This window comes from Pogoniulus pusillus, chromosome 41 (genome assembly GCF_015220805.1).
Source record: "Pogoniulus pusillus isolate bPogPus1 chromosome 41, bPogPus1.pri, whole genome shotgun sequence".
Lineage (NCBI taxonomy): Eukaryota > Metazoa > Chordata > Aves > Piciformes > Lybiidae > Pogoniulus > Pogoniulus pusillus.
The window spans coordinates 2,816,740-2,844,315 of NC_087304.1; the positions used below are offsets into that span (position 1 = coordinate 2,816,740).

At 56.1% G+C, this 27,576-nt stretch overlaps 3 protein-coding genes and 1 long non-coding RNA gene across 8 annotated transcripts in view; 3 read left to right on the forward strand and 1 right to left on the reverse strand.

Annotated features, from left to right (window-relative positions):
* GATAD2A (GATA zinc finger domain containing 2A) overlaps window positions 1-842 on the forward strand; it is a 74,203-nt gene extending 73,361 nt beyond the window's left edge. For all 4 annotated transcript variants that reach the window (XM_064175140.1, XM_064175137.1, XM_064175138.1 and 1 more), the window contains one exon: window positions 1-842. In XM_064175140.1, coding sequence (XP_064031210.1) covers window positions 1-131 — 131 coding nt within the window. In that variant the 3' untranslated portion in view covers window positions 132-842.
* LOC135192242 (uncharacterized) lies at window positions 479-18,682 on the reverse strand. Of its 2 annotated transcripts, none has more exons than XR_010308948.1 (3): window positions 18,612-18,682; window positions 6,195-6,353; window positions 479-567 (listed from the first exon to the last, which is right to left on the reverse strand). It is a non-coding gene; the product is annotated as an uncharacterized LOC135192242 (long non-coding RNA). The 2 variants fall into 2 exon arrangements; XR_010308947.1 differs by lacking the exon at window positions 18,612-18,682 and adding an exon at window positions 16,093-16,214.
* NDUFA13 (NADH:ubiquinone oxidoreductase subunit A13) lies at window positions 15,557-17,489 on the forward strand. The gene is made up of 5 exons (XM_064175210.1): window positions 15,557-15,711; window positions 15,868-15,946; window positions 16,213-16,284; window positions 16,395-16,464; window positions 17,274-17,489. The coding sequence occupies exons 1-5, from the start codon at window positions 15,618-15,620 to the stop codon at window positions 17,391-17,393; spliced, it is 435 nt and encodes a 144-aa protein (XP_064031280.1). The 5' UTR covers window positions 15,557-15,617; the 3' UTR covers window positions 17,394-17,489.
* The window catches only part of YJEFN3 (YjeF N-terminal domain containing 3), an 11,015-nt gene continuing 1,608 nt past the window's right edge, over window positions 18,170-27,576 (forward strand). The window contains exons 1-5 of the mRNA XM_064175203.1: window positions 18,170-18,291; window positions 21,776-21,884; window positions 23,907-24,017; window positions 24,298-24,411; window positions 26,094-26,244. Of these exons, the coding sequence (XP_064031273.1) occupies window positions 18,245-18,291; window positions 21,776-21,884; window positions 23,907-24,017; window positions 24,298-24,411; window positions 26,094-26,244 (532 nt within the window). The 5' untranslated portion in view covers window positions 18,170-18,244. The remainder of the gene's footprint in view (window positions 18,292-21,775; window positions 21,885-23,906; window positions 24,018-24,297; window positions 24,412-26,093; window positions 26,245-27,576) is intronic.

Genomic DNA, 27,576 nt, shown 5'->3' on the forward strand with positions numbered 1-27,576 from the left:
GTGGAGCTTTGCCCTTTGTCAATCCCAGTTTAGCTGTCCACAAATCCTCCTCGGCAGTCGACCGCCAGCGCGAGTATCTCCTGGATATGATCCCTCCCCGCTCCATCCCACAGTCTGCCACGTGGAAATAATGCAGAGGGACACCCCAGAGGAGGAAGACTTTTTTTTTTTCCCCCACCCACCCTGTTTCTGCCATCCTTTTTATACCACAGTACAGTGGAATCTGCTTTAATCCCAGCTGGATATGCCCCCCCAAGGCTTTCTAGGATGCAAGAAGCCCCCCACTCCTCGTCCGCGGCTGGGACAGACTCCAGCTCCTTTGGTTGATGGACTGATGAGGAGAGCTGCCAGGGAAGGGGAAGAATCCTCCTTTTCTTTTTTTATTTTTGGCTTTACATATTTAGTTTGGAATTATTATTATTATTATTATTATTAATTATTTTGGTTTTGGAGGGGTGGGGGTGGGGGGAGAAGTCACCCAAGGAAGAGGACATCACCGGACGACTTCTCTGCCTTGCCGACTTCACCGCTGCAGGCTTCACTTGGCCTTTGCCTTTTGGATGGCAGCTGGAGAGGAGAGATTGAAGGAGAGGAGAGATTGAAAGACAGGAGAGATTGGAAGAGAGGAGAGATTGAAAGAGAGGAGAGATTGAAAAGAGAGAGAGAGAGAGAGAGAGAGAGAAAGAAAGAGAAATATCAACCCCCAAATCTTTGCAGATGCATTTAGTGAGCCAAGTTGATGTTTGCTTTTTTCTTCCCTGCCCCTCTTCCAGCCCAGGAAGGCAGCCTCCAGCTGATGATATTTCACAATCTCCTAATGATAAAAGAAGTGCAAACTCACAGCCCAGTTGAGTATGGTTTTGGTTTCCTTCTCTCTCTTGGGTTATTGTTTTCCTCTTGTCGGTTTCATTTCGTTTTCTAAAGGGACTGTGGTTCCCACTCTGCTGGGAGCCAATTGCAAGAGTCTCTCAACTTTGGTTGGATTTCTGGGTTTGGAATAGACTTTGGAACTGTTGCTAGTCAAAAAGAAAAGGAGGAAAAGACAAAAAGCAAACCACAAATCTCATTTACTGAACAGACCAAACCAGCTTTTGGGGTTGGTCTTTGGAATTCAGCAAAGAGCTGTTGTTGAGCTTGTTCCCAGAGACTTCAAAGTGGAACTGTTTGGGGTTTGGTTGTTTTTGTTTTGGGTTTTTGGTTTTTTTTTTGGACACTCTATTCATATTTTTTTTTTCCTTCCTTTTGGAGGTTTTGGGTTTGTTGTTGTTGGTTGGTTTTGGTTTTTTTTTTTGGTTGTTGTTCTGAACAGTTTTACTCAAAAGAAAAAAAAAAGGATTAAAAAAAGGAGAAAAAAAAAGGAAAAAAAAAGGTTAAAAATAAAAAAAACACAAAAATATTAATATTAATAATAATAATAATAAAAAGCAAACCACACACAAAAAAAACTATGGAGGAAGAAGCTGAATGCGATCAGAGTGGAGGGAGCAGAGGAGCAGGAGCTGCCCTCAGGGCTCAGGCTCCTTCCTCCACCAAGCAGGGGCTGCTCTGCTCTGTGCCAGCACCTTGGGTGTGGTGGGGAGGAGGAGGGAGTGGGGAGGGACAGGACCAGTGGCATCCTGGCCTGCATCAGGAATGGTGTGGCCAGCAGGAGCAGGGAGGTCATTCTGCCCCTGTACTCTGCACTGGTTAGACCACACCTTGAGTGCTGTGTTCAGTTCTGGGCCCCCCAGTTTAGGAGGGACATTGAGATGCTTGAGCGTGTCCAGAGAAGGGCAACGAGGCTGGGGAGAGGCCTTGAGCACAGCCCTACGAGGAGAGGCTGAGGGAGCTGGGATTGGTTAGCCTGGAGAAGAGGAGGCTCAGGGCAGACCTCATTGCTGCCTGCAACTACCTGAGGGGAGGTTGTGGCCAGGAGGAGGTTGCTCTCTTCTCTCAGGTGGCCAGCACCAGAACAAGAGGACACAGCCTCAGGCTGTGCCAGGGGAGATTTAGGCTGGAGGTGAGGAGAAAGTTCTTCCCTGAGAGAGTCATTGGCCACTGGAATGGGCTGCCCGGGGAGGTGGTGGAGTCGCCGTCCCTGGAGCTGTTCAAGGCAGGACTGGACGTGGCACTTGGTGCCATGGTCTGGCCTTGAGCTCTGTGCTAAAGGGTTGGACTTGATGAGCTGTGAGGTCTCTTCCAACCCTGATGATACTGGGATACTGTGATACTGTGACTTTACCTCCTCTCTGATCCCTCCAGAGCTTCATTCTTCAGGCATCCCAAGCCTGCTCCTTTGCCCTGCAGCCTTCCCACCTTGGCCACAGCTTTTAGGTCACCCTGCTTTAAGGGCAGGAGGGGAAGGGGAAGGTTTAATATATCTGGGGAGGTAGGGGTGGGGAGGGAAGAGGATTCTACAGGTTAAACCCAAACCCATCTAGGTCCAGTTTGGTTCTGAGGGGTTTTTTTCCCTTCCTTTTGCATCCTTTTCCCTGTGAATGCAAAGGTGAAGAATTCCCAAGTGGCAGCAAATCCATTGCCTTAGTGCTTCATGTTGCATATCAGTGCTGGCTTCTAGTGCTGATAAGAATTACTTGCAAGATTCTATCTCTAGATCTATCCATATATAAAAGAAGAGCAAAAAAGGAGGAGAGAGGGGGGGGGAGGGGTACACTCTTCAGCCATTGGTTCTATTTTCTTAGCAGTTGCTGTTAGATCTAACCCCAAACCAATCCCTGCACAGGTTCCTTCTCCCCCCACCTCTTTTGGATCTAATTTGCCTGCTGCCAAAAAACTTCCATTTCAAGCCCCCTCCTCCTTTTGCATCCAATTTGCCTACTGACCAAAAACTTCCATTTCAAGCCCCCTCCTCCTTTTGGATCTCATTTGCCTGCTGACAAAACTTCCATTTCAAGCTCCCTCCTCTTGGGTCCAATTTGCCTGCTGACAAAAAACTTCATTTCAAGCCCCCTTCCCCTTTTGGATCCAATTTGCTTAATGACAACCATTTGAATCCCCCTCCTCCTTTTGGCTCCAATTTTCCTCCTGACCAAAACTTCCATTTCAAGCCCCCTCCCCCTTTTGCATCCAATTTGCCTCCTGACCAAAACTTCCATTTCAAGCCCCCTCCTCCTTTTGCATCCAATTTGCCTGCTGACAACCATTTCAAGCCCCCTCCTCCTTTTGGATCTCATTTGCCTACTGACAAAACTTCCATTTCAAGCCCCCTCCTCTTGGGTCCAATTTGCCTGCTGACAAAAAACTTCCATTTCAAGCCCCCTCCTCCTTTTGCATCCAATTTTCCTACTGACCAAAACTTCCATTTCAAGCCCCCTCCTCCTTTTGGATCCAGTTTGCTTAATGACAACCATTTTAATCCCCCTCCTCCTTTTGCATCCAATTTGCCTGCTGACCAAAAACTTCTGTTTTAAGCCTCCTCCTCCTTTTGGCTCCAATTTTCCTCCTGACCAAAACTTCCATTTCAAGCCCCCTCCTCCTTTTGGATCTCATTTGCCTGCTGACAAAACTTCCATTTCAAGCCCCCTTCCCCTTTTGGATCAAATTTGCTTACTGATAACCGTTTTAATCCCCCTCCTCCTTTTGCATTCAATTTGCCTACTGACAAAACTTCCATTTCAAGCCCCCTCCTCTTGGGTCCAATTTGCCTGCTGACAAAAAACTTCCATTTCAAGCCCCCTTCCCCTTTTGGATCCAATTTGCTTACTGACAACCATTTTAATCCTCCTCCTCCTTTTGGATCTCATTTGCCTGCTGACCAAAAACTTCCATTTTAAGCCCCCTCCTTTTGCATCCAAATTTTCTACTGACCAAAACTTCCCATTTCAAGCCCCCTCCTCCTTTTGGCTCCAATTTTCCTCCTGACCAAAACTTCCATTTCAAGCCCCCTCCTCCTTTTGCATCCAATTTGCCTGCTGACAACCATTTCAAGCCCCCTCCTCCTTTTGGATCTCATTTGCCTGCTGACAAAACTTCCATTTCAAGCCCCCTCCTCTTGGGTCCAATTTGCCTGCTGACAAAAAACTTCCATTTCAAGCCCCCACCTCCTTTTGCATCCAATTTTCCTACTGACCAAAACTTCCATTTTAATCCCCCTCCTCCTTTTGGATCCAATTTGCCTACTGACAACCATTTTACTCCCCCTCCTCCTTTTTGATCTCATTTGCCTACTGACCAAAAACTTCCATTTCAAGCCCCCACCTCCTTTTGCATCCAATTTGCCTACTGACCAAAACTTCCCATTTCAAGCCCCCTCCTCCTTTTGCATCCAATTTTCCTCCTGACCAAAACTTCCATTTCAAGCCCCCTCCTCCTTTTGGCTCCAATTTGCCTGCTGACAACCATTTCAAGCCCCCTCCTCCTTTTGGATCTCATTTGCCTACTGACAAAACTTCCATTTCAAGCCCCCTCCTCTTGGGTCCAATTTGCCTGCTGACAAAAAACTTCCATTTCAAGCCCCCTCCTCCTTTTGCATCCAATTTTCCTACTGACCAAAACTTCCATTTCAAGCCCCCTCCTCCTTTTGGATCCAGTTTGCTTAATGACAACCATTTGAATCCCCCTCCTCCTTTTTGATCTCATTTGCCTGCTGACCAAAAACTTCCATTTCAAGCCCCCACCTCCTTTTGCATCCAATTTGCCTACTGACCAAAACTTCCCATTTCAAGCCCCCTCCTCCTTTTTGATCTCATTTGCCTACTGACCAAAAACTTCCATTTCAAGCCCCCTCCTCCTTTTGCATCCAATTTGCCTACTGACAACCATTTTACTCCCCCTCCTCCTTTTTGATCTCATTTGCCTGCTGACCAAAAACTTCCATTTCAAGCCCCCTCCTCCTTTTGCATCCAATTTGCCTACTGACCAAAAACTTCCATTTCAAGCCCCCTCCTCCTTTTGGATCCAATTTGCCTACTGACAACCATTTTACTCCCCCTCCTCCTTTTTGATCTCATTTGCCTACTGACCAAAAACTTCCCATTTCAAGCCCCTTCCTCCTTTTGGATCTCATTTGCCTGCTGACAAAATTCCATTTTAAGCCCCCCCCCCCCTTTATTATTGTTGTTGTTGTGTGAATCTCACTTGGAAAACTGTTCTGAAGGCTTTAGGAAAAACCTGGTTACAACCAACAGACACAAAACAAAAGGTCTCTGTTGCTGCATTAAAACCCTCAGAGGTTGCCCCTTTGAAACTTTGGGTTGGGTTTTGGGGTTGGTTGGTTCTCTTTTGTCTCATCAGAGCTCAATGAGGATGAGAAGAGGTTGGTTTGAGGGCTGAAGTGGGATCTGTTTGCTGCTGAGATGTGGAGAGAGAGAAAAAGGAGTGAAGTGCATTTTAGTTTTGCACTTGGAAATACTATGGAGGGAGGAGGAATTCCTTCAGTTCCTTAAGCTGTGTGAAGGTCTTTTGAGGGGTTCCCCCTCACTTTTCTGCCTGTTTTTATCTTGTTGAGGACCCTGGGTGCTGTTTCATCACCAGGGAAAAATGTTTAGATGAAAAAGAACAAAACCAATACCCAAATCTTAGAATCACAGAATCAGGCAGGTTGGAAGAGACCTCCAAGCTCATCCAGTCCAGCCTCTCCCCCAGCCCTATCCAGTCAACCAGACCATGGCACTAAGTGCCTCATCCAGTCTTTGCTTGAACACTTCCAGACAACTACTCCTCTTCTCCATCTTGACACTCAAACATCCTATGGGAAGCCTGAACACTCCACAGCTTCTTCCCAGTGCTTTCCAAGCTTTGCCTTCAGCTGCTGGGGCTGGAGAGAGGAGCAGGAAGGTGAAACTTGGCTGACTTCAAAGCTATGTCAAAACCTTTTTTGGATCCACACACACAGAGTCCACATCCAGAGGGCAGCTTAGACCTTGGAATTGCAGCACAATGGGTAGAGGAGACTCAAACTAAACCTTAAACCACCAGAGAAGGCTTCATTTAAAGGTGGAGAACTGAAAATCAAAGTGAACCTGCACATTTTCTGCCTCACCAATGTTGGCTCCCCCAGAGCAAAGCCAGACCAGAATGGAATCAAAGCCCAACAAACAGCATTGCTTTGGGAGTGAAGTAGCAAAGCCCAACCCAGGAGGCTGTTGAGGGGTTCAGACTGGTTTTGACATTGGTTTTCTCCTCTGCAGGGTGTTGCAAGTAACTTCTGGAGGTGTTTCTGCCCTGTCTGTGAGTGTAAAGGTAGAGAGAAATACCCCAGGGCAAAGCTGGATGTGGTTAATGCCAGAATTTCTCCTTCCTTTGGAGTCCAAATGGTGCTGGATTGGGTGGTTGAGGCACCACAGGAGGTCAGGTAGTTGTTCCAACAAGGTCTTTGCAGCTCTCCTCCTCCCCCAGCTCTGTGATCCCCTTTCCTGCAAGGGGAAAAAGCAATAACAGCAAAAACCCCAACCTGAAAATCCAACAAAACCTTGAAACCCATTAAAAAAAAATACAAAAATCCACCCAAAAGAGGTAAAATGCAACAAAAACCTTTAAAAAGCAACCAAAAACCACAACTGAAACCCAACAACACATCCTAAAAAGCCAGGGGGGGAAATAACACAACAGAAACATTGAAACCTAACCAAAAAAATAATGAAAACACATCAAAAAAAGCAACAAATAAACAGAACAAAAAAATTAAATCTCACCCCTCCAAAAAAAAATCAATAAAAACCTTTAAATTCAACCAAAAGGACCAAAAAAAAGGCAACAAAATGTTGAAAATTCAACAAAAATTACAAAAAAGTGAAAGAAAAACATTTAAAATTCAACCAAAATGACCTAAAAAAGGCCAAAAAAGTTGAAAATTCAACCAAAATAACAAAAAAAAGTAAAGAGTTTAAATTTCAACCAAAATGACCAAAAAAGGCAACAAAAGGTTGAAATTTCAACCCAAATATAACCACAAAAATTCAACAAAAAGTTGAAAATTTAACCAAAATAACAAAAAAAGGCAACAAAAAGTTGAAAATTCAACCAAAATAACAAAAATGTCAACAAAAGTTTGGAAATTCAACCAAAATGACCAAAAAAGGCAACAGAAAGTTGAAAATTCAACCAAAATAACAAAGAAAGGCAACAGAAAGTTTAAAATTCGACCAAAATAACAAAAAAGGCAACAAAAAGTTGAAAATTCAACTAAAATAACCCAAAAAGGCAACAAAAAGTTCAAAATTCAACCAAAATGACCAAAAAAAGGCAACAAAAAGTTGAAAATTTGACCAAAATAACAAAAAAGCAACAAAAAAGTTCAAAATTCAACCAAAATAACAAAAAAAAGTCAACAAAGAGATTAAATTTTGACCAAAATGACTAAAAAAGGCAACAAAAAGTTCAAAACTCAACCAAAATGACCCAAAAAAGGCAACAAAAAGTTGAAAATTTGACCAAAATAACAAAAAAGGCAACAAAAAGTTGAAAATTTGACCAAAAGACCCAAAAAAGGCAACAAAAAGTTGAAAATTCAACCAAAATAACAAAAAAAGGCAACAAAAAGTTGAAAATTTGACCAAAATGACCCAAAAAAGGCAACAAAAAGTTGAAAATTTGACCAAAATGACCCAAAAAAAAGGCAACAAAAAGTTGAAAATTCAACAAAAAGTTGAAAAATTAACCAAAATAACCAAAAAGGTGAACAAAATGTTGGAAATTCAACCAAAATAACAAAAAAAGACAACAAAAAGTTGAAAACTTGACCAAAGTAACAAAAAAAAATTAACTAAAAGTTTAAAATTCAACCAAAATGACCCAAAAAAAGGCAACAAAAAGTTGAAAAATTAACGAAAATAATGAAAAAGGTCAACAAAATGTTGGAAATTCAACCAAAATAACAAAAAAGGCAACAAAAAGTTGAAATTTTGACCAAAATTGCAAAAAAAGGCAACAAAAAGTTGACAATTCAAGTTTAAAATTCAACCAAAATAACAAAAGCAACCAAAAGTTGAAAATTCAACCAAAAAAGGTAACAAAATGTTGAAAATTCAACAAAAAGTTGAAAATTCAACCAAAAAAATGCAACAAAATGTTGAAAATTCAACAAAAAGTTGAAAATTCAACCAAAAAAATGCAACAAAATGTTGAAAATTCAACAAAAAGTTGAAAATTCAACCAAAAAAATGCAACAAAATGTTGAAAATTCAACAAAAAGTTGAAAATTCAACCAAAATAAAGGACAAAAAAAGGCAACAAAAAGATTCAATTTTGACACCAAAAAAGGGCAAAAAAAAATCTACACAAACCTTAAAATTTTACTAAAATAAAAGACAAAAAAGTGACAAAAAGCTTCAAAATGAACCAAAACTAAGGGCAAAAAAAATCAACAAAAGGCTTCAAATTGGACCAAAATGAAGGGGAGAAAAAATGGACAAAAAGCTTCAAATTGGACCAAAATGAGAGGGGAAAAAAAAATCAACAAAAAGCTTCAAATTGGACCAAAATGAGAGGGGAAAATAATTGACAAAAAGCTTCAAATTGGACCAAAATGAGAGGGGAAAAAAAACGAACAAAAAGCTTCAAATTGGACCAAAAAGAGGGGGAAAAAAAAAGAATAAAAAGCTTCAAATTGGACCAAAATGAAGGGGAGAAAAAATGAACAAAAAGCTTCAAAATGAACCAACATGAGAGGGAAAAAAAATCAACAAAAAGCTTCAAATTGGACCAAAATGAGAAGGAAAAATAATTGACAAAAAGCTTCAAATTGGACCAAAATGAGAGGGAAAAATAATTGACAAAAAGCTTCAAATTGAACCAAAATGAAGGGCAAAAAAAATCGACAAAAAGCTTCAAATTGGACCAAAATGAAGGGCAAAAAAAATGAACAAAAAGCTTCAAATTGGACCAAAATGAGAGGGGAAAAAAATCAACAAAAAGCTTCAAATTGGACCAAAATGAGAGGGAGAAAAAATCAACAAAAGGCTTCAAATTGGACCAAAATGAGAGGGAGAAAAAATGGACAAAAAGCTTCAAATTGGACCAAAATGAGAGGGGGAAAAAAAAAATCAACAAAAAGCTTCAAATTGGACCAAAATGAAGGGGAGAAAAAATGGACAAAAAGCTTCAAATTGGACCAAAATGAGAGGGGGAAAAAAAAAAATCAACAAAAAGCTTCAAATTGGACCAAAATGAAGGGGAGAAAAAATGGACAAAAAGCTTCAAAATGATCCAAAATAAAGAGGGGGAAAAAATCGACAAAAAGCTTGAAATTGGACCAAAATGAAGGGGAGAAAAAATCAACAAAAAGCTTCAAATTGGACCAAAATGAGAGGGGGAAAAAAAGTCAACAAAAAGCTTCAAATTGGACCAAAATGAGAGGGGGAAAAAAATCAACAAAAAGCTTCAAATTGGACCAAAATGAGAGGGGGAAAAAAATCAACAAAAAGCTTCAAATTGGACCAAAATAAAGAGGGGAAAAAATGGACAAAAAGCTTCAAATTGGACCAAAATAAAGAGGGGAAAAAATGAACAAAAAGCTTCAAATTGAACCAAAATGAGAGGGGAAAAAAAATCAACAAAAAGCTTCAAATTGGACCAAAATGAGAGGGAAAAAAAATCGACAAAAAGCTTCAAATTGGACCAAACGAGAGGGGAAAAAAAATCAACAAAAAGCTTCAAATTGGCCCAAAATGAGAGGGGAAAAAAAATCAACAAAAAGCTTCAAATTGAACCAAAATGAGAGGGGAAAAAAAATCAACAAAAAGCTTCAAATTGGACCAAAATGAGAGGGAAAAAATAATTGACAAAAAGCTTCAAATTGGACCAAAATGAGAGGGGGGAAAAAATCAACAAAAAGCTTCAAATTGGACCAAAATGAAAGGGAAAAATAATTGACAAAAAGCTTCAAATTGGACCAAAATGAGAGGGAGAAAAAATGGACAAAAAGCTTCAAATTGGACCCAAAAAAACCCAAAAGACCCCAAAAAGAAAATAAAATCCACAAAAACCTTAAAACACAACCAAAAAACACCAAAACCCCTAAACCCACAATAAAAATCAACCTTCAAACCCAACCCCCCCCTAAAAAAAAAGGAAGCAAAAAGCTAAAACCACAACAGAAAAAAAAACCAAAAGCTTCAAACCTCCCCCCAAAAAAAACACAAAATTCTTTAAGTCCAACACCAAAACCCAACCTAAAAACCACAACAAAAAAACCTTCAAACCCCACCCAAAAAAAAACCCTGAAGGCAGAAAAAAGCTCTGCGGGGAGGAGCAGCTCAGCCTGGAGCTTAAATCCTTCCTCCTGCTGCCCTCTGTGGGCTTCCTGCACTCCCCCCCCCCAAGGGTCTGAGTTGTGCCAGAGCTGTCCTAGAGGGGACCCCCCCCCAAGGGTCTGAGTTGTGCCACAGCTGTCCTAGAGGGAACCCCCCAAGGGCTCTGAGTTGTGCCACAGCTGTCCTAGAGGGAACCCCCCCAAGGGCTCTGAGTTGTGCCAGAGCTGTCCCAGAGGGAGCCCCCCCAAGGGCTCTGAGTTGTGCCAGAGGGAGCCCCCCCAAGGGCTCTGAGTTGTGCCAGAGCTGTCCTAGAGGGGACCCCCCCAAGGGCTCTGAGTTGTCCCAGAGGGAGCCCCCCCAAGGCTCTGAGTTGTGCCAGAGCTGTCCTAGAGGGGACCCCCCCAAGGGCTCTGAGTTGTCCCAGAGGGAGCCCCCCCAAGGGCTCTGAGTTGTGCCAGAGCTGTCCTGGGGGAACACCCCCCCAGGGGCTCTGAGTTGTCAGGGGGGAACCCCTCTAAGGGCTCTGAGTTGTGCCAGAGCTGCCCCAGAGGGAAACCCCCCCCAAGGGTCTGAGTTGTGCCAGAGCTGTCCTAGAGGGGAACCCCCCAAGGGTCTGAGTTGTGCCAGAGCTGTCCTAGAGGGGAACCCCCCAAGGGTCTGAGTTGTGCCAGAGCTGTCCTAGAGGGGAACCCCCCAAGGGTCTGAGTTGTGCCAGAGCTGCCCCAGAGGGAACCCCCCCAAGGGTCTGCGTTGTGCCAGAGCTGCCCCAGAGGGAACCCCCCCAAGGGCTCTGAGTTGTGCCAGAGGGGACCCCCCCAAAGGGCTCTGAGTTGTGCCACAGCTGTCCTGGGGGAACACCCCCCCAGGGGCTCTGAGTTGTCAGGGGGGAACTCCTCTAAGGGCTCTGAGTTGTGCCAGAGCTGTCCTAGAGGGGACCCCCCCCAAGGGTCTTGAGTTGTGCCAGAGCTGTCCTAGAGGGGACCCCCCCCAAGGGCTCTGAGTTGTGCCAGAGCTGCCCCAGAGGGAACCCCCCCAAGGGTCTGCGTTGTGCCAGAGCTGCCCCAGAGGGAACCCCCCCAAGGGCTCGGAGTTGTGCCAGAGGGGACCCCCCCAAAGGGCTCTGAGTTGTGCCACAGCTGTCCTGGGGGAACACCCCCCCAGGGGCTCTGAGTTGTCAGGGGGGAACTCCTCTAAGGGCTCTGAGTTGTGCCAGAGCTGTCCTAGAGGGGACCCCCCCCAAGGGTCTTGAGTTGTGCCAGAGCTGTCCTAGAGGGGACCCCCCCCAAGGGCTCTGAGTTGTGCCAGAGCTGTCCTGGGGGAGCCCCCCCAAGGGCTCTGAGTTGTCCCAGAGGGAGCCCCCCCAAGGCTCTGAGTTGTGCCACAGCTGTCCTGGGGGAACACCCCCCCAGGGGCTCTGAGTTGTCAGGGGGGAACTCCTCTAAGGGCTCTTCCCCAGGGGGGGTTGGAAGCTCTGCACAGAAGGAGACTCCACAGCCTCTCTGGGCAGCCTGCTCCAGGCCTCCAGCACCCTCACACCCAGCAGGGTTCTCCTCCTGCTCAGGTGGCACCTCCTGGCTTCCAGTTTGTGCCCACTGCCCCTTGTGCTGTCCCTGGGCACCCCTGAGCAGAGTCTGGCCCCAGCCTCTTGCTCCCCAGCCTTTAGCTCTTGCTGAGCATTGCTCAGCTCCCCTCTGGGCTGCTCTGCTGCAGGCTCTCAGCCTTTGCTCCTCGCAGCAGCTTTGCAGCCTCCTCTGGGCTCTCTCCACTGAGGAGCAGAAAGCTGCAACCTGCACCCAGCACTCCCCATGAGGCCTGAGCAGGGCTGAGATGCAGATGAAGACCTCGGTTCAGGATGGGACAAGGAGCAGGAGGCTTTCCCATGTCCTCAGAGGACCATGGGGCATGCCTGGGCTCACCCTTCCCTGTGCCACCCCCCAAGTCTCTCTGGGCAGGGGGGGCAGGGACCCTTCCCCCTTCTCATGGGTATCTGGGAGCAAAGGAGCACCAGAACAGGCAGGGAGCTGCTGCTGTGGGGCTGGACCCAAATGTTCCCCCTCCCTGGGGTGCCCTTTGCCCCCCACCCAGCGTCCCAGTGGGTGGCATTGGCTGTGCCATCTGCAAAGTCATTAAGTCCTTGCTGCAGCTGAGGGATTATGGCCTCTGGTTAGAGCTTAGGGCAGGAGTGACCTTGATCTGAAGCAGCTGAGAAAGCCTCCTGGGGGGCTGTGAAGTGCTCAGGGTGTGGGGGGGGGAGGATCCTTGTCCTGCTCCTAGGACCACCCCCACCCCCCCCCCCCAGAGCTGGGGAGGTTGGACAGATACAATGCTGTGTGCTGGCTGTGGGGGGACAAAGCACAGTGTGGGGGGCACATTGCCCAGGGCATGGTCACTGCTGGGTGCAGCTCCTGGGGGCACATTGCCCAGGGCATGGTCACTGCTGGGTGCAACTCCTGGGGGCACATTGCCCAGGGCATGGTCACTGCTGGGTGCAGCTCCTGGGGGCACATTGCCCAGGGCATGGTCACTGCTGGGTGCAGCTCCTGGGGGCACATTGCCCAGGGCATGGTCACTGCTGGGTGCAGCTCCTGGGGGCACATTGCCCAGGGCATGGTCACTGCTGGGTGCAGCTCCTGGGGGCACATTGCCCAGGGCATGGTCACTGCTGGGTGCAGCTCCTGGGGGCACATTGCCCAGGGCATGGTCACTGCTGGGTGCAGCTCCTGGGGGCACATTGCCCAGGGCATGGTCACTGCTGGGTGCAGCTCCTGGGGGCACATTGCCCAGGGCATGGTCACTGCTGGGTGCAGCTCCTGGGGGCACATTGCACAGGGCATGGTCACTGCTGGGTGCAGCTCCTGGGGGCACATTTGCACAGGGCATGGTCACTGCTGGGTGCAGCTCCTGGGGGCACATTGCCCAGGGCATGGTCACTGCTGGGTGCAGCTCCTGGGGGCACATTGCACAGGGCATGGTCACTGCTGGGTGCAGCTCCTGGGGGCACATTGCACAGGGCATGGTCACTGCTGGGTGCAGCTCCTGGGGGCACATTGCCCAGGGCATGGTCACTGCTGGGTGCAGCTCCTGGGGGCACATTGCACAGGGCATGGTCACTGCTGGGTGCAGCTCCTGGGGGCACGTTTGCCCAGGGCATGGTCACTGCTGGGTGCAGCTCCTGGGGGCACGTTTGCACAGGGCAGTGCAGGGGCACAAGCTGCTCAAGAGCCAGCAACCTGCCCTGGCCAAGGCCAAAGGTCTTCTCACCCAAAGCTAAAGGTCTCTCTCCCACCTCACAAGGGTGGGCAGCAGGTCGAGGGTGGTTCTCCTCCTCTGCTCTGCTCCAGCCAGGGCACAGCTGAACTTCTGTGTCCGGTTCTGTGCTCCCAAAGGAGACAGGCAACTGCTGGAGAGAGTCCAGCCAAGGCTGCAGAGCTGCTGAGGGGCCTGGAGCAGCTCTCTGAGGATCAGGGATCTGCACTATGGCCACAACAACCCCAAGCAGCACTGCAGGCTGGGGCCAGAGTGGCTGAGAGCAGGCAGGCAGAGAGGGCCCTGGGGGTGCTGGCAGAGAGGAGCTGCAGAGGAGGCAGCAGTGCCCAGGTGGGCAGCAGAGCCAATGGCAGCTTGGGCTGGCTCAGGAGCAGTGTGGGCAGCAGGACAAGGGAGGTTCTTGTGCCCCTGTGCTCAGCACTGCTCAGGACACCCCTGCAGTGCTGTGTCCAGTTGTGGGCTCCTGAATTGCAGAGAGCTGTTGAGGTGCTGGAAGGTGTTTGGAGCAGGGCAGCAAGGCTGGGGAGGGGCCTGGAGCACAGCCCTGTGAGGAGAGGCTGAGGGAGCTGGGGGGGTGCAGCCTGCAGCAGAGGAGGCTGAGGGCAGAGCTGATTGCTGCCTGCAGCTGCCTGCAGGGAGGCTGTAGCCAGGTGGGGTTGGGCTCTGCTGCCAGGCAGCCAGGGCCAGAAGAAGGGGCCCCAGGCTGAAGCTGTGGCAGGGCAGGTTGAGGCTGGATGTTGTTAGGAAGTTGCTGGCAGAGAGAGTGATTGGCACTGGAATGGGCTGCCCAGGGAGGTGGTGGAGTGGCTGTGGCTGGAGGTGTTGCAGCCCATCCTGGCTGGGGCACTGAGTGCCATGGTCTGGTGGCTGGGCAGGGCTGGGGGCTGGGTTGGGCTGTTGGAGCTTGGAGCTCTCTGCCAACCTGCCTGATTCTGTGATTCGATGATTCAAAGGCTGAGAGCCTGCAGAGAGCAGCCCCAGAGGGGATCTGCTCAGTGCTCAGCAAGAGCCAAAGGCTGGGGGGGGGGGGGGGCAAGAGGTTGGGGCCAGACTGCTGTCAGCGGCGCCCAGTGCCAGGACTGGGAACAATGGGCACAAGCTGGAAGCCAGGAGGAGAACCCAGCTTGGTGTGAGGGTGCTGGAGGCCTGCAGCAGGCTGCCCAGAGAGGCTGTGGAGCCTCCTTCTGTGCAGAGCTTCCAACCCCCCCCTTGGCCACTGTGCTGCTGGGCAAGCTGCTGGGGGTGCCCTGCTGGAGCACTTGGACTGGGTGAGCTTCGGAGGTATCACAGTGTCACAGTATCACCAAGGCTGGCAGAGACCTCACAGCTCATCAAGTCCAACCCTTTAGCACAGAGCCCAAGGCCAGACCATGGCACCAAGTGCCACGTCCAATCCTGCCTTGAACAGCTCCAGGGACGGCGACTCCACCACCTCCCCGGGCAGCCCATTCCAGTGGCCAATGACTCTCTCAGGGAAGAACTTTCTCCTCACCTCCAGCCTAAATCTCCCCTGGCACAGCCTGAGGCTGTGTCCTCTTGTTCTGGTGCTGGCCACCTGAGAGAAGAGAGCAACCTCCTCCTGGCCACAACCTCCCCTCAGGTAGTTGTAGACAGCAATGAGGTCTGCCCTGAGCCTCCTCTTCTCCAGGCTAACCAATCCCAGCTCCCTCAGCCTCTCCTCGTAGGGCTGTGCTCAAGGCCTCTCCCCAGCCTCGTTGCCCTTCTCTGGACACGCTCAAGCATCTCAATGTCCCTCCTAAACTGGGGGGCCCAGAACTGAACACAGCACTCAAGGTGAGGTCTAAGCAGTGCAGAGCACAGGGGCAGAATGACCTCCCTGCTCCTGCTGGCCACACCATTGCTGATGCAGGCCAGGATGCCACTGGCTCTCTTGGCCACCTGGGCACACCATTCCCCATGGCCCCACGCCGAGGCTCTGCGGCGCTGCCCCTTTGAGGCGCTGCCCCTTTAAGGCGCTGCCCCTTTGAGGCGCTGCCCCTTTAAGGCGCTGCCCCTTTAAGGCGCTGCCCCTTTAAGGCGCTGCCCCTTTAAGGCGCTGCCCCTGGGGGGGGAGGGGTCGCGGGGCGGGGCTGTCACGTGACGGTTCCGCGGAGCACTTCCGGTGGGCGCGGCGGAAGTGACGCCTGCGCGGCCGCCGGGATGGCGGCGCCGAAGGTGAAGCAGGACATGGCCCCCCCCGGCGGGTACGGACCCATCGACTACAAGCGGCACCTCCCGCGCCGAGGCCTCTCAGGTGGGCGGCGGACGGGGAGCGGGGCCGGGGCCGAAAGCTCCGCCCAAACGGCTCGGCCCGGCCCGGTCCGTCCCGGTGCGGCGCCCCCCGGTGCGGCGGCGTCCCCCGGTGCCCCTGGGGCTCAGCCCTCGCCTCTCTCCCTCACCCTCCGTGCAGGTTACAGCCTCTTCGCCATCGGCATCGGCAGCCTCCTGCTGGGCTACTACACCCTCATCAAGTGGAACCGGGAGCGCAGGTGCCGCCGCACGGCCCGGGGCCGCCCCTGGGCTCACCCCGCCCCTCCCCGCTCCCCCTCCCGCCGTGTGGGTGTGTCCCCCCCCGCCCCCGGCCCGCTCCTTGCCCTCCCCGCACGCTACTCCCGGGGGCTCTCCGGTGCTTTACCTCCTCCTCACCGTCCCCGCTGCTCCCTGCCCGGGATGTGCCTCGGGACCCCTCCTCGCCCCCGGTAGTGCTCCCCCAGGGCCCCCCCAGGGCTCTAACCCCGGCCCTGCCCCGCCGCAGGCGGCTGCTGATCGAGGAGCTGGAGTCGCGGATCGCGCTGATGCCGCTGCTGCAGGCAGAGTCGGACCGCAGGTACCGGAGCGGGGCGTGGCGGGGCGGGGCGGGGGGCGTCGGGCCGGGGGGGGGTCCTCGCCAGGCAGCGCAGCCTCCTGCTGGGGGCTCAGCCTCCTCCTGTGCCACAGAACCCTGCGGATGCTGCGGCAGAACCTGGATGAGGAGGCCAAAATCATGAAGGATGTTCCTGGCTGGCAGGTTTGTGTCTGCTCAGCTGCCCCCGGGGGGGGGATGCTGTCCCGGAGCCTGCCCCTCGCTGATCCGGGAGGCAACCGCGGCAGGGAGGGAGGGAGGGAGGGAGGGAGGATCCCAACCGCAGGGGCAAGAACCTCAGCGACAGGAGCAGGACCTGAGCCTGGGGGAAGGATAGAACCACAGAATGGAACCAGGCAGGGCTGGAAGGGAGCACAAGGAGCAGGCAGTGCCAACCCCTGCCATGCCCAGGGACACCCTACCCTAGAGCAGGCTGCACACAGCCTCAGCCAGCCTGGCCTCAAACACCTCCAGCCATGGGGCCTCAACCACCTCCCTGGGCAACCCCTGCCAGGCTCTCACCACTCTCCTGCTCAACAACTTCCTCCTCACCTCCAGCCTCACTCTCCCCACCTCCAGCTCTGCTCCATCCCCCCCACTCCTGCCACTCCCTCACAGCCTCCAAAGTCCCTCCCTAGCGTTCTTGTAGCCCCCTTCAGGTCCTGGCAGGCCACAAGAAGGTCACCTCAGAGCCTTCTCCTCTCCAGGCCCAACAGCCTCAGCCTCTCCTCACAGCAGCGCAGCTCCATCCCTCTGCTCCCCCCCTAGAGCAGGAAGCAGCTGGGATGGGAACCACCCCCGCGGTGGGCTTGGGACCCTCTCGCAAACCACCCAGCGCAGCCTGAGGGGGGGGGGGTGAAGCTCACTGCCTGCCCCCGCCCCAGGCACAGAACCTGGGAGGGGCCACGAGGTGAGGGCTGCTCCCGTATGCGCCCCCTCCCCCCACTCACGGCAGCGCTCTGCCCCTCCCCCAGGTGGGCGAATCCCTGTTCCACACCGACCGCTGGGTGCCCCCCACGGCCGAGGAGCTCTACTACCTGCGCCCCTCCGGCGAGCTGGACAACGAGAAGTTCGGGCTGCAGTACTACGTCTGAGCACGGCGCTGCCGCTGCCCCCCCCGCCCCCGGCGCCGGCAGCTGCCTGGCCCAGCCTCTTGTTATTAAACCCCTCCCCGGAGCTGTGCTGTTGGACTCAGTGTCCTGTGTCTTCCTGCCCCCTCCCCCCCCACGCCCCTCGTTTGGACACCCGTGGGCTGTCTGTGGCTCCCTGCCGCAGCCCGTGTCAGGGTTGGGGCTCGGGTGGGAGTTTGGGGTCGGGGGGGGGGGATGCTGCTCGAGGTGGCTGGCAGCTGGGGGGGGGGGGAGTGTGCCAAAAGCACCCACGGCAGCCTTGAGTGCCCACACTGCCAGCCCTGCCTGTGTCCTGCTGGGGGGGATTTGGCCCTCTGGGTCTGGGGGGGGGATTGAGGATCAGGGGGAACCACTCTGGGCTCTGACAGAGGATCAGTGGGGGCTGCTCCAAGCTCGCCCTGCAGTCCATGACCCCCCCCCCGCCCCCCGATGTGGCTTCCCTCCCGGGACGTGGGAAGCTAAAACCCACCCGGTTTGAGTCTTTGCCACGTTCCGGTTGCTCGGGGGAGGGGGCAAAGGGACGTCCTGGTGTCACTGCTGCTGACGAGGGGGTCACAGGCACCGTTTCTGTTCCCCCCTCCTTTCCCTGGGTGTTTGCTGCTCGATGTCCGTCCCCGGAGCCCGCGGGCGGAGGGCTTGGGGCGGGCCGGGGGCCGGGACGATGCTCCCGGTGGATGCAGAGAAGCTGGGGGCGGGAGGTGGGGGGGCCAAGCGGGGCGGGGGCAAACCGGAGCCACCTCCCCCCGGGCGGCACCGCTAAGCAGCGGCGGGATCTGCGCTGCCACGGTTCTCGCTGTCCCGTTCCGCTGTCCGCTATGAGCTCCGCGACCGGTCCCGTCCGGGACCCTCCCCGGTACCTCAGGTGAGAACGGGACACCCTCCCGGGGAGCTCCCACCTGCCCGTCCCGCGGAGAACCGACAGCCGTGGGGCGGGGGTACCGAGAGCTCACCGCACGGTGCTCCGCAGCGGCGCTACCGGGGTCCCCCCTCCCCGCTACAACCAGAACCCCTGCAGCCGGTCCCGTCCCCTGGCTTACCCGGGGCTGGTCCCCGCTGTCCGCAGGGACGCGGCCAGTGCCGGGTTCCCGCGGGAGAGCCCGGGGGGGGTACTGCGGGTCCCGGTGACGAGGTAGGACCCTCCGCTGCTCCAAACCCCCCTGCCTTGGGTCCGCTCCTGCTCACCCCGGGATGCTTCTCCGGGCAGGAACACGTCACCTCCGTGCCCCGACGCTGTCCCCACGCGTGTCCCCCGGGACAGTCGATACCCTCGAAGCTGTTCCCTACCTCCTCAGCTTCTCGCACCCCCCGAGCTCTGGGGGGGGTAGGGGGGGCGGGCGAGGGGGGCCGGTACCCAAATAGCCTCCGTTGCCAGAGCAACCGCATCCCGGGTCTCCATGGCTGCGGCGGGGACGGCTCCGGCAGCGGCCCCAGCGCCGAGCGGAGCCGGCATGGGGAGAACCCGCCCTGGCAGGGCGGGGAACGGGGACACCCTGCTCCCAAACAGGGACGGTGCCTTCGGGGTCCCTCGGTGGGGATGCGGGGGTGCCGCAGCCGGGATGGGCCCGGGAGGGACCGAGGGCTGGGCAGGGAGCTGGGATGTGGAGCTGGGATATGAACCAGGGAGGGTAGAGTTGGGATGCGGAGATGGGATATGGAGCCGGGGTGTGGAGCTGGGACCCGCAGCTGGGATGCGAGAGAAGGATGCACAAATGGGATGTGGAGCTGGGACCCGCAGCTGGGATGTGAGAGAAGGATGCACAAATGGGATGTGGAGCTGGGACCCGCAGCTGGGATGTGAGAGAAGGATGCACAAATGGGATGTGGAGCTGGGACCCGCAGCTGGGATGTGAGAGAAGGAGGCACAAATGGGATGTGGAGCTGGGACCCGCAGCTGGGATGTGAGAGAAGGATGCACAAATGGGATGTGGAGCTGGGATCCGCAGCTGGGATGTGAGAGAAGGATGCACAAATGGGATGTGGAGCTGGGATCCGCAGCTGGGATGTGAGAGAAGGATGCACAAATGGGATGTGGAGCTGGGATCTGCAGCTGGGAGGTGAGAGAAGGATGCACAAATGGGATGTGGAGCTGGGATCCGCAGCTGGGATGTGAGAGAAGGATGCACAAATGGGATGTGGAGCTGGGACCCGCAGCTGGGATGTGAGAGAAGGATGCACAAATGGGATGTGGAGCTGGGATCTACAGCTGGGATGTGAGAGAAGGATGCACAAATGGGATGTGGAGCTGGGATCCGCAGCTGGGATGTGAGAGAAGGATGCACAAATGGGATGTGGAGCTGGGATCTACAGCTGGGATGTGAGAGAAGGATGCACAAATGGGATGTGGAGCTGGGATCTACAGCTGGGATGTGAGAGAAGGATGCACAAATGGGATGTGGAGCTGGGATCTGCAGCTGGGATGTGAGAGAAGGATGCACAAATGGGATGTGGAGCTGGGATCTGCAGCTGGGATGTGAGAGAAGGAGGCACAAATGGGATGTGGAGCTGAGATACGGAGCCGGGACATGAAACAGGGATGCACATTCGGGATGTGGAGCCGGGTTGTGGAGCTGGGATGCCGAACTGGGATGCAGAGCCCTGTTCCTGGGGCCGGGGGAGGGACACACAAGAAGGATGCCTTTGAGCCCCGACCTGTTTGCAGCAGCAGCCCCTCCGGCCACCCACGGTCCCCTCCGGGAGGCACCAGTGACTGGGACGACCTGGGACAGTTTGGGCTTTGTTGGGTCTCTCCTGGGCTCTGAGGGGGGTTGCAAACCCCCCCCACCCCCCAGCCCTACACCAAACCCAACCTGCGAACCTCTGGGGAGGGCTCTGTGCACCCCAATGCATTTGCGGGGGACGCTGCTCCCCGGGCGGGCAGCGAGCCAGGAGCATGGAAGCTCCGTGCCGTGTGCCCCCCCCTCGCTGGGGACAATGCCAGGACAGCGGCAGCCAGCCCGGGCCGGGGCCCAGGTTTTGCTGCCAGCAGCGATTAGGGGACAATGTTCCCGGAGCGAATGGAGGGGGGGGGTCAGAGCCGGAACGTGTCTTTTGTTGGGTGACCAACAACACAGCTGCGCTGGCACCGGGGTGGGGGGCACTGGGGGCTGGAGTTGGACACTTTTGCACCCTCACACCCCCCCTCATTCACCCACAGGACCCTGCGATGGGGCTGGGGCTGGGCTGGGACTCACTAGAGGGCACCAAAGGATTGGGGACAGGGCTGGGATGGGTGGGGAGGGATGGGATGGGAGAGGATGGGGCAGGATCGGGTTTTTAGGGGGGTCTACCAGGGTACTGGGGGCACCTGGGGGCTGCCAGGACATGCAGGGGGTGGTGAGAATGTTGGGGGACGCCTATAGGGTCAGCCAGAGGATGGGGGGAGGGGGGGAAGGAGTGTCAATGAGATCTGTCAGCACGGGCAGGGGAGGGGGTCTGGGGGGGTCTCTGGGGTCTGCCGGAGTGAGCAGGGCGTGGTGGGTCCGTGCGGTGAGGAGAGCCAGGGAATGGGATGGGTTTGGGGCGGGGGGCGGTGAGCCAGGATGGGCAAGGAATGGGGCGGGGGCGTCCCCAGGACCTGCTAGGACACTCAGAGGACAGCCTGGTGTGGGGCATGAGGGCTTTGAGATCAGCCTGGACGCGGTGGGGCCACTCCACAACCAGAGACCCCAGCCCCATAACCAGCCCCTGGGGCCAGCAGCAGCCACTACAGCGGCAGGTGGCAGAGGGGCAGGAGGGGGGGTCCCTCCCTCCTTGGGGACTCGGCAAGATGTCAACGTCCACCTCAAAGGGGGAGCTTGGCCAGGGCTGGGGCACCTCAATTCCAACTATGGGGCTGGGGGATTTGTAAACCTGGGCCACCAGGAGCCTGGCGCTGGACTCTTGCGGGGCCAGACTTGCCCCCAGCCGGCCCGGATCCGGCAGAGGCTGTTCCCCTGGGCGCAGGTGAGCCAACAGATGTGAGCAATTATCGTCCAACCCGGAGCCTCCTCGGCCCTGCCAGCTCCTGGGCTGGGCAGCGGAGGAACAACCGCAGCATTGTTCCCTTTTATGTAACAGCCTCACACCCCCCACCCCCCCCCCCCGGCCCGGGGACGCCGCCAGGGCTGCGCCTCGCACCGACGGCAGCCCCCCCCCCGACGGCGCTGAGCCCCCTAGACCTGAGCGTCCCCTGGCCGTGCCCACCCTCAACCCTACGAGCCCCCCAGCTCGCTGGCTCAGTGCCCCCCGGGCGTCCTCTGCCGCAGAACCAGGGGCAGAGAGAGGTCTCAAGGGGCTTGGTGCTTGGAGGGGGCACTCCGCGGTCCTTACTGGTGTTGGTGTCTGCTCCCCCCCCCCCCCCCTCGCAGCAAGGCGGAGGCTGAGGCCATCGAGAAGGAGCTGCTGGAGGATTACCGATTCGGGCGGCAGCAGCTGATTGAGATCTGGGGCCACGCCTGTGCCGTGGCCGTCACCAAGGTGAGGTGGCACACAGGGCTGGGGGCACCCCGCTGGGGCTGGGGGCTTCCCTGCCAGCCGCTCTCCCACCCTCGCCTTGACCTCCTGCCTGGCCTTGCCCACTCCCAGCTGTGTTGTCCATCCCGTCCTAGAGCGTGGGGGCAGGGCAGAGCCGGGGCTGGGGGCAGAGCCCGGTGGGGAGAGATGCTCTGACCTTGCCGAGGCTTTAGCCCACCCTGGGTGGTTTCTTTTCTTGGCATCCTTTATTTTCGCCCCTGGGGTGAGCTGGGGTCACCTGGGGCTGGGGGTTACACGGGGAGGGCAGGGGATGCTCAGCCCTTCCTGGGGTGTTGGCAGTGCCAGGCACTGCCTGTCCTTGCCGTCTGCAGGGAGGAGAATACTGGAGGGCTTCCCCATGCCCCCCCTGCCCTGGCAATGCTGCCCTGCTGCTGGGAGAACTGGGTGCTGGGGCTGGATGTGAGGAAGAGGAGGAGGAGGAGGAGGCAGCATCAAGGGCAGCTTTGTGCCTGGGAGCCCAGGAGCTCCTTGCTCGCCTGTCTCAGCTTTTCCGTCGGAGGTGTCTGGGCTGTGCCCTGCCCTCCCCCGCTCCAAGGGCAGAGGAGTTTCCTGGGCAGGGAAATATTTGGGTGTTGGAACCTCTCTGGACCCTGAGGCTGTCCCCGGTGCCACCCCTCTAGGGACCTCTACATCATAGCATCCCTGGCACCACTGCCAGCTGTCCTGAACATCCTCTTCTTCAGGCTAAGCATCCTCCTCCTCTTCTTCCTCCTCCTGATGGGGCTGAGCCCAGGACACCATCCATGGATCCCAGCTTGGGCATTCTCCATCCCAGCTCAGGGTCCCCAGCATTGTGCCCTCCTGGCATGCCCCTGGGAGCCAGAATGCAGCTGGCAGCATGGGCAGCACTGGGGCAGGACCAGGGCCAGGCAAGCATGACTGTGGCTGGGTCATGCTGCTCAGGTCGCTGGCGCTGGGATGGGCACAGGAGCCAGGCTCTGTGAGCAGGAAAAATCCTGTCAGGGATAAACAGAACCTCCCTGGGCTGCTGCTGTGTGCAGCTCTGCCACCTCCCTGCCCGCTGGCCAGCAGCCCTGTCCTGCATGGGCATCAGCCCTGTCCCGGGCATCGTCCTCAACCCACCTTGGGCACTTTCCCCATCCCACCATGCCAACATCATTCTCGTCCAGCTGCAGGGGCTGTTGGCATTCCACCGTGGGCATCGTCCTCCTTCCACTGTGGGCACTGCCAGCATTCCACCATAGGTGTCATCCTCACCTTGCTGTGGGCACCGTTGGCACTACACTCTGGGAATCATCCTCATCTCCTGGCAGCATCCTTATCTCACCGTGGGCACCATCCTCACCCCACTATGGGCATCATCCTCACCCCACTATGGGCACCATCCTCACCCCACTATGGGCATCATCCTCATCCCACTATGGGCGCCATCCTCACCCCACTATGGGCACCATCCTCACCCCACTATGGGTACCATCCTCACCCCACTATGGACATCATCCTCACCCCACTATGGGCACCATCCTCACCCCACTATGGGCACCATCCTCACCCCACTATGGGTACCATCCTCACCCCACTATGGACATCATCCTCACCCCACTATGGGTACCATCCTCACCCCACTATGGACATCATCCTCACCCCACTATGGGTACCATCCTCACCCCACTATGAGCACCATCCTCATCCCATCGCGGACACCATCTGCATCCCACCGTGGGCACCAAGTGCACCCAACCATGGGCATCATCCCTCAGCCCAATATGAGCCCTGTCCTGTCCTGGGTGCCATCCTTATCCCACCTTGGGCATCATACCCACCTCGGGCATCATACTCACCTCACCACCCACCGCTCTGCCTACCCAGCAGACGCATCCCTGCTATGGGCCCATTTGCCCCTCAGTCCCCAGTGCCCCTGCTCTGGCTGCCCTCCCCAGGGCGGAGGCAGGGCAGGGACGGGGCTCAGGGTGGCACAGTGGTGTCCCCACCTGCTCTCCACAGGCCTTTCCGCTGCCCTCTCTGCCGCGGAAGCAGCCAACGGTGCTGGTGGTCTGCGGCCCGGCGCAGAACGGAGCCATCGGGCTGGTGTGCGCCCGGCACCTGCGCGTCTTCGTGGGTATCTTCCTCTCCTCCTCCTCCTCCTCCTCCTCCTCCTCCTCCTCCTCCTCCTCCTCCTCCTCCTCCTCCTCCTCCTCCTCCTCCTCCTCCTCCTCCTCCTCCTCCTCCTCCTCCTCCTCCTCCTCCTCCTCCTCCTCCTCCTCCTCCTCCTCCTCCTCCTCCTCCTCCTCCTCCTCCTCTTCCTCCTCCCCCTCCTCTTCCTCCTCCTCTTCTTCAGCCCCGAGCGGTGCCAGGCTCCACCACCTCCTCAGCCGCTCTGCTCTCCACCCTGCAGGACTATGAACCTACCATCTTCTACCCCAAACGCTCCCCGGACCCCCTCTACCGCGACTTCACCACGCAGTGTGAGAAGATGGACATCCCCTTCCTCTCCTACCTGCCCACCGAGGTGAGCCCCCGCGGGGACACCAGCAGCACCAGCACCAGTCACCACCAGCACCACCAGCAGCACCAGCACCAGTCACTGCCAGCACCATCACCACCAGCACCAGTCACCACCAGCAGCACCACCAGCACCAGTCACTGCCAGCACCATCACCAGCAGCACCAGTCACCACCAGCAGCACCATCACCAGTCACCACAATCACCAGTCACTACCAGCACCACCAGAACCAGTCACCACCAGCACCACCAGCACCAGTCACCACCACCACCACCACCAATCACCACCATCACTATCATCATCACCACCACCACTATTGTCATCACCATCATCACCATCACCATCACTATTACCACCTCCACCATTACCACCAAAACCATCATCATCAAACCCACCACCACCACCAAAACCATCCTCACCACCACCCTCACCACCAAAACCACCCTCACCACCACCACTACCAAAACTCTTGCCACCAAAACCACCTTCACCACCAAACCCACCCTCACCACTAAAACCATCCTCACCACCACCAAAACCATCCTCACCACCACCCTCACTACCAAAACCACCCTCACCACCACCCTCACCACCACCAAAACCACCCTCACCACCACCACTACCAAAACTCTTGCCACCAAAACCACCCTCACCACCAAAACCATCACCACTAAAACCACCCTCACCATCACCACCACCACCAAAACCCTTGCCACCAAAACCACCCTCACCACCAAAACCATCCTCACCACCACCAAAACCACCCTCACCACCAAAACCATCACCACTAAAACCACCCTCACCATCATCACCACCACTCTCACCACCACCACCAAAACCCTCACCACCAAAACCACTACCACCAACCCCACCTTCACCACCAAAACCATCACCACCAACCCCATCCTCACCACCCTCTCCCCCCTCCCCCAGCTGCCGCGGTCGGGTTTATTGCTGCTTTCCCCCCGTGGCTTCCCGCCACCCCCCCCCGGTGCCGGCTGCGCGGGGGTGCCGTGACACGCAGCGGGCGCTGCCGCGGCCCCGCCAAGCGCCGGCTCCGCTGTTGTTGTTGGCAGCGGCGGAGCTCGGCGGCAGCAGGAATGCGACCCGAGAGCCTTGCCCTGGCCGGGGCCAAGCGGCTCAGCGTGCCGGGCTCCGGGCTCTGCCCTCCCCCAGCGCCGCCGCTGCCCCTCCGTGCCCTGTTCTCCACCCCCCCCCCGCCCCCGTCCCGTCCCGTCCCGTCCTGTCCCCCCCACTCCCACCCCAACCGCTGGCCCCAGTCCTGGGGGGGGGACATCTGTTTGGCAGCGATTCCAGGTGAGGCTCTTGGCGGAGGAGGGGAGGTCCTCGTGATGCCTTGTGCCATGAGGGGGGGGTCACCCCCTGCTCACCCTGTGACCCCCGCCCAGCCCTTGGCCGCAGTTTACTGGGGGGGGGAGGGTGAATTTTCTTGGCAGCGACTCCAGGTGAGGCTCTTGGCGGAGGAGGGGAGGTCCTCGTCACGCCTTGTGTCTGGGGGGGGGGCACCTCCTGCTCACCCTGTGACCCCCGCCCAGCCCTTGTTTACTGAGGGGGGGTCCCTGCGTGGTGCTCGGTGCCTTGTCCCACTTTGCGGGGGGGGGTTCCTGGTGCTCACCTTGTGTCACCTCTCACCCTCAACCCTCTTCGCCCCCCCTCACCCCCCCAGGTCCAGCTGATCAACGATGCCTACAACGCGGTGGTGGACGCGGTGCTGGGCGCCGAGGCGGAGGGCAGCGAGGGGAGGGAGCCCTGCGCTGCCATCCTGGCCACCCTCAAGCACGTCCGGATCCCCATCGTCAGCCTGGATGTGCCCTCAGGTCTGGCACCGCGCACGGCACCCCCAACCGGGATGGGACCCTTGAGGCTTCTCACATTGGCTACCACCTTGGCATCACACTGGGCAGCGCCCGTGGTGGCGACAGCCCTGGAGATGCTTCTACTTCCCCTCCTGGGGACCCTCCACTTTGCCTCCTCGTGGTGCCCTCCCGGTGTAAGAACCACCCTGGCACCCCCCTAAGCTTTTGCCCCACCTCGGTGCCCTCCCAGTGTAAGAACCACCCTGGCACCCCCCTAAGCTTTTGCCCCACCTCGGTGCCCTCCTGGTGTAAGAACCACCCTGGCACCCCCCTAAGCTTTTGCCCCACCTCAGTGCCCTCCCAGTGTTAGAACCACCCTGGCACCCCCCTAAGCTTTTGCCCCACCTCAGTGCCCTCGCAGTGTAAGAACCACCCTGGCACCCCCCTAAGCTTTTGCCCCACCTCAGTGCCCTCCCAGTGTTAGAACCACCCTGGCACCCCCCTAAGCTTTTGCCCCACCTCGGTGCCCTCTCAGTGTAAGAACCACCCTGGCACCCCCTAAGCTTTTGCCCCACCTCGGTGCCCTCCCAGTGTAAGAACCACCCTGGCACCCCCCTAAGCTTTTGCCCCACCTCGGTGCCCTCTCAGTGTAAGAACCACCCTGGCACCCCCTAAGCTTTTGCCCCACCTCGGTGCCCTCCCAGTGTAAGAACCACCCTGGCACACACCCCCCCCCCCCGCCCCCCCAAGCTTTTGCCCTACCTTGGTGCCCTCCCTTTTAAGGACAACCTTGGAGACCATCCCTAAATTTCCTCTCTGAGGACCCCCCACTTTGCTTCCCCATGGTGTCCTGCCAGGGTAAGGACAACCCTGGGCACCCTCCTTGCCCCCCCCCCAGCGCCTTCCCGAGCCTGGCAGTCCCCTTGCCAGGCGCTGGGGCTGGCTCTGCAGATGCTCTCCGGGCATCCACGGTAAATAACAAGCTCCCGGAGCTGAGACATGATGTAATTTGCAAACACCCTGGTGTCTGGTGGCCAGGCCTGGAATTGTCATCAACCCCCCCCCACGCACCCCCCCCCGCCGCGTGTGTGTCCCCCCCGCCCCTCCGCCAGCCGCAGGAGCAAACAGGAGCCCTCGGCACGGCCGCTGGTGGATCCCCACCGAGAAAAACCCAACCTGGTGCCAAAACGTGGCCACAGCCACCACAGTGCTGCTGGTGTTAGGGGGGGGACACCCACTGGGGGGGGGCGCTCACTCCATCCTCCCTATCTCCACCTTGGCCAGGAGGCACCTACCTCATCCTCTCCATCTCCACCCACCTTGGGGGTCCCCCACTCCATCTTCCCTATCTTC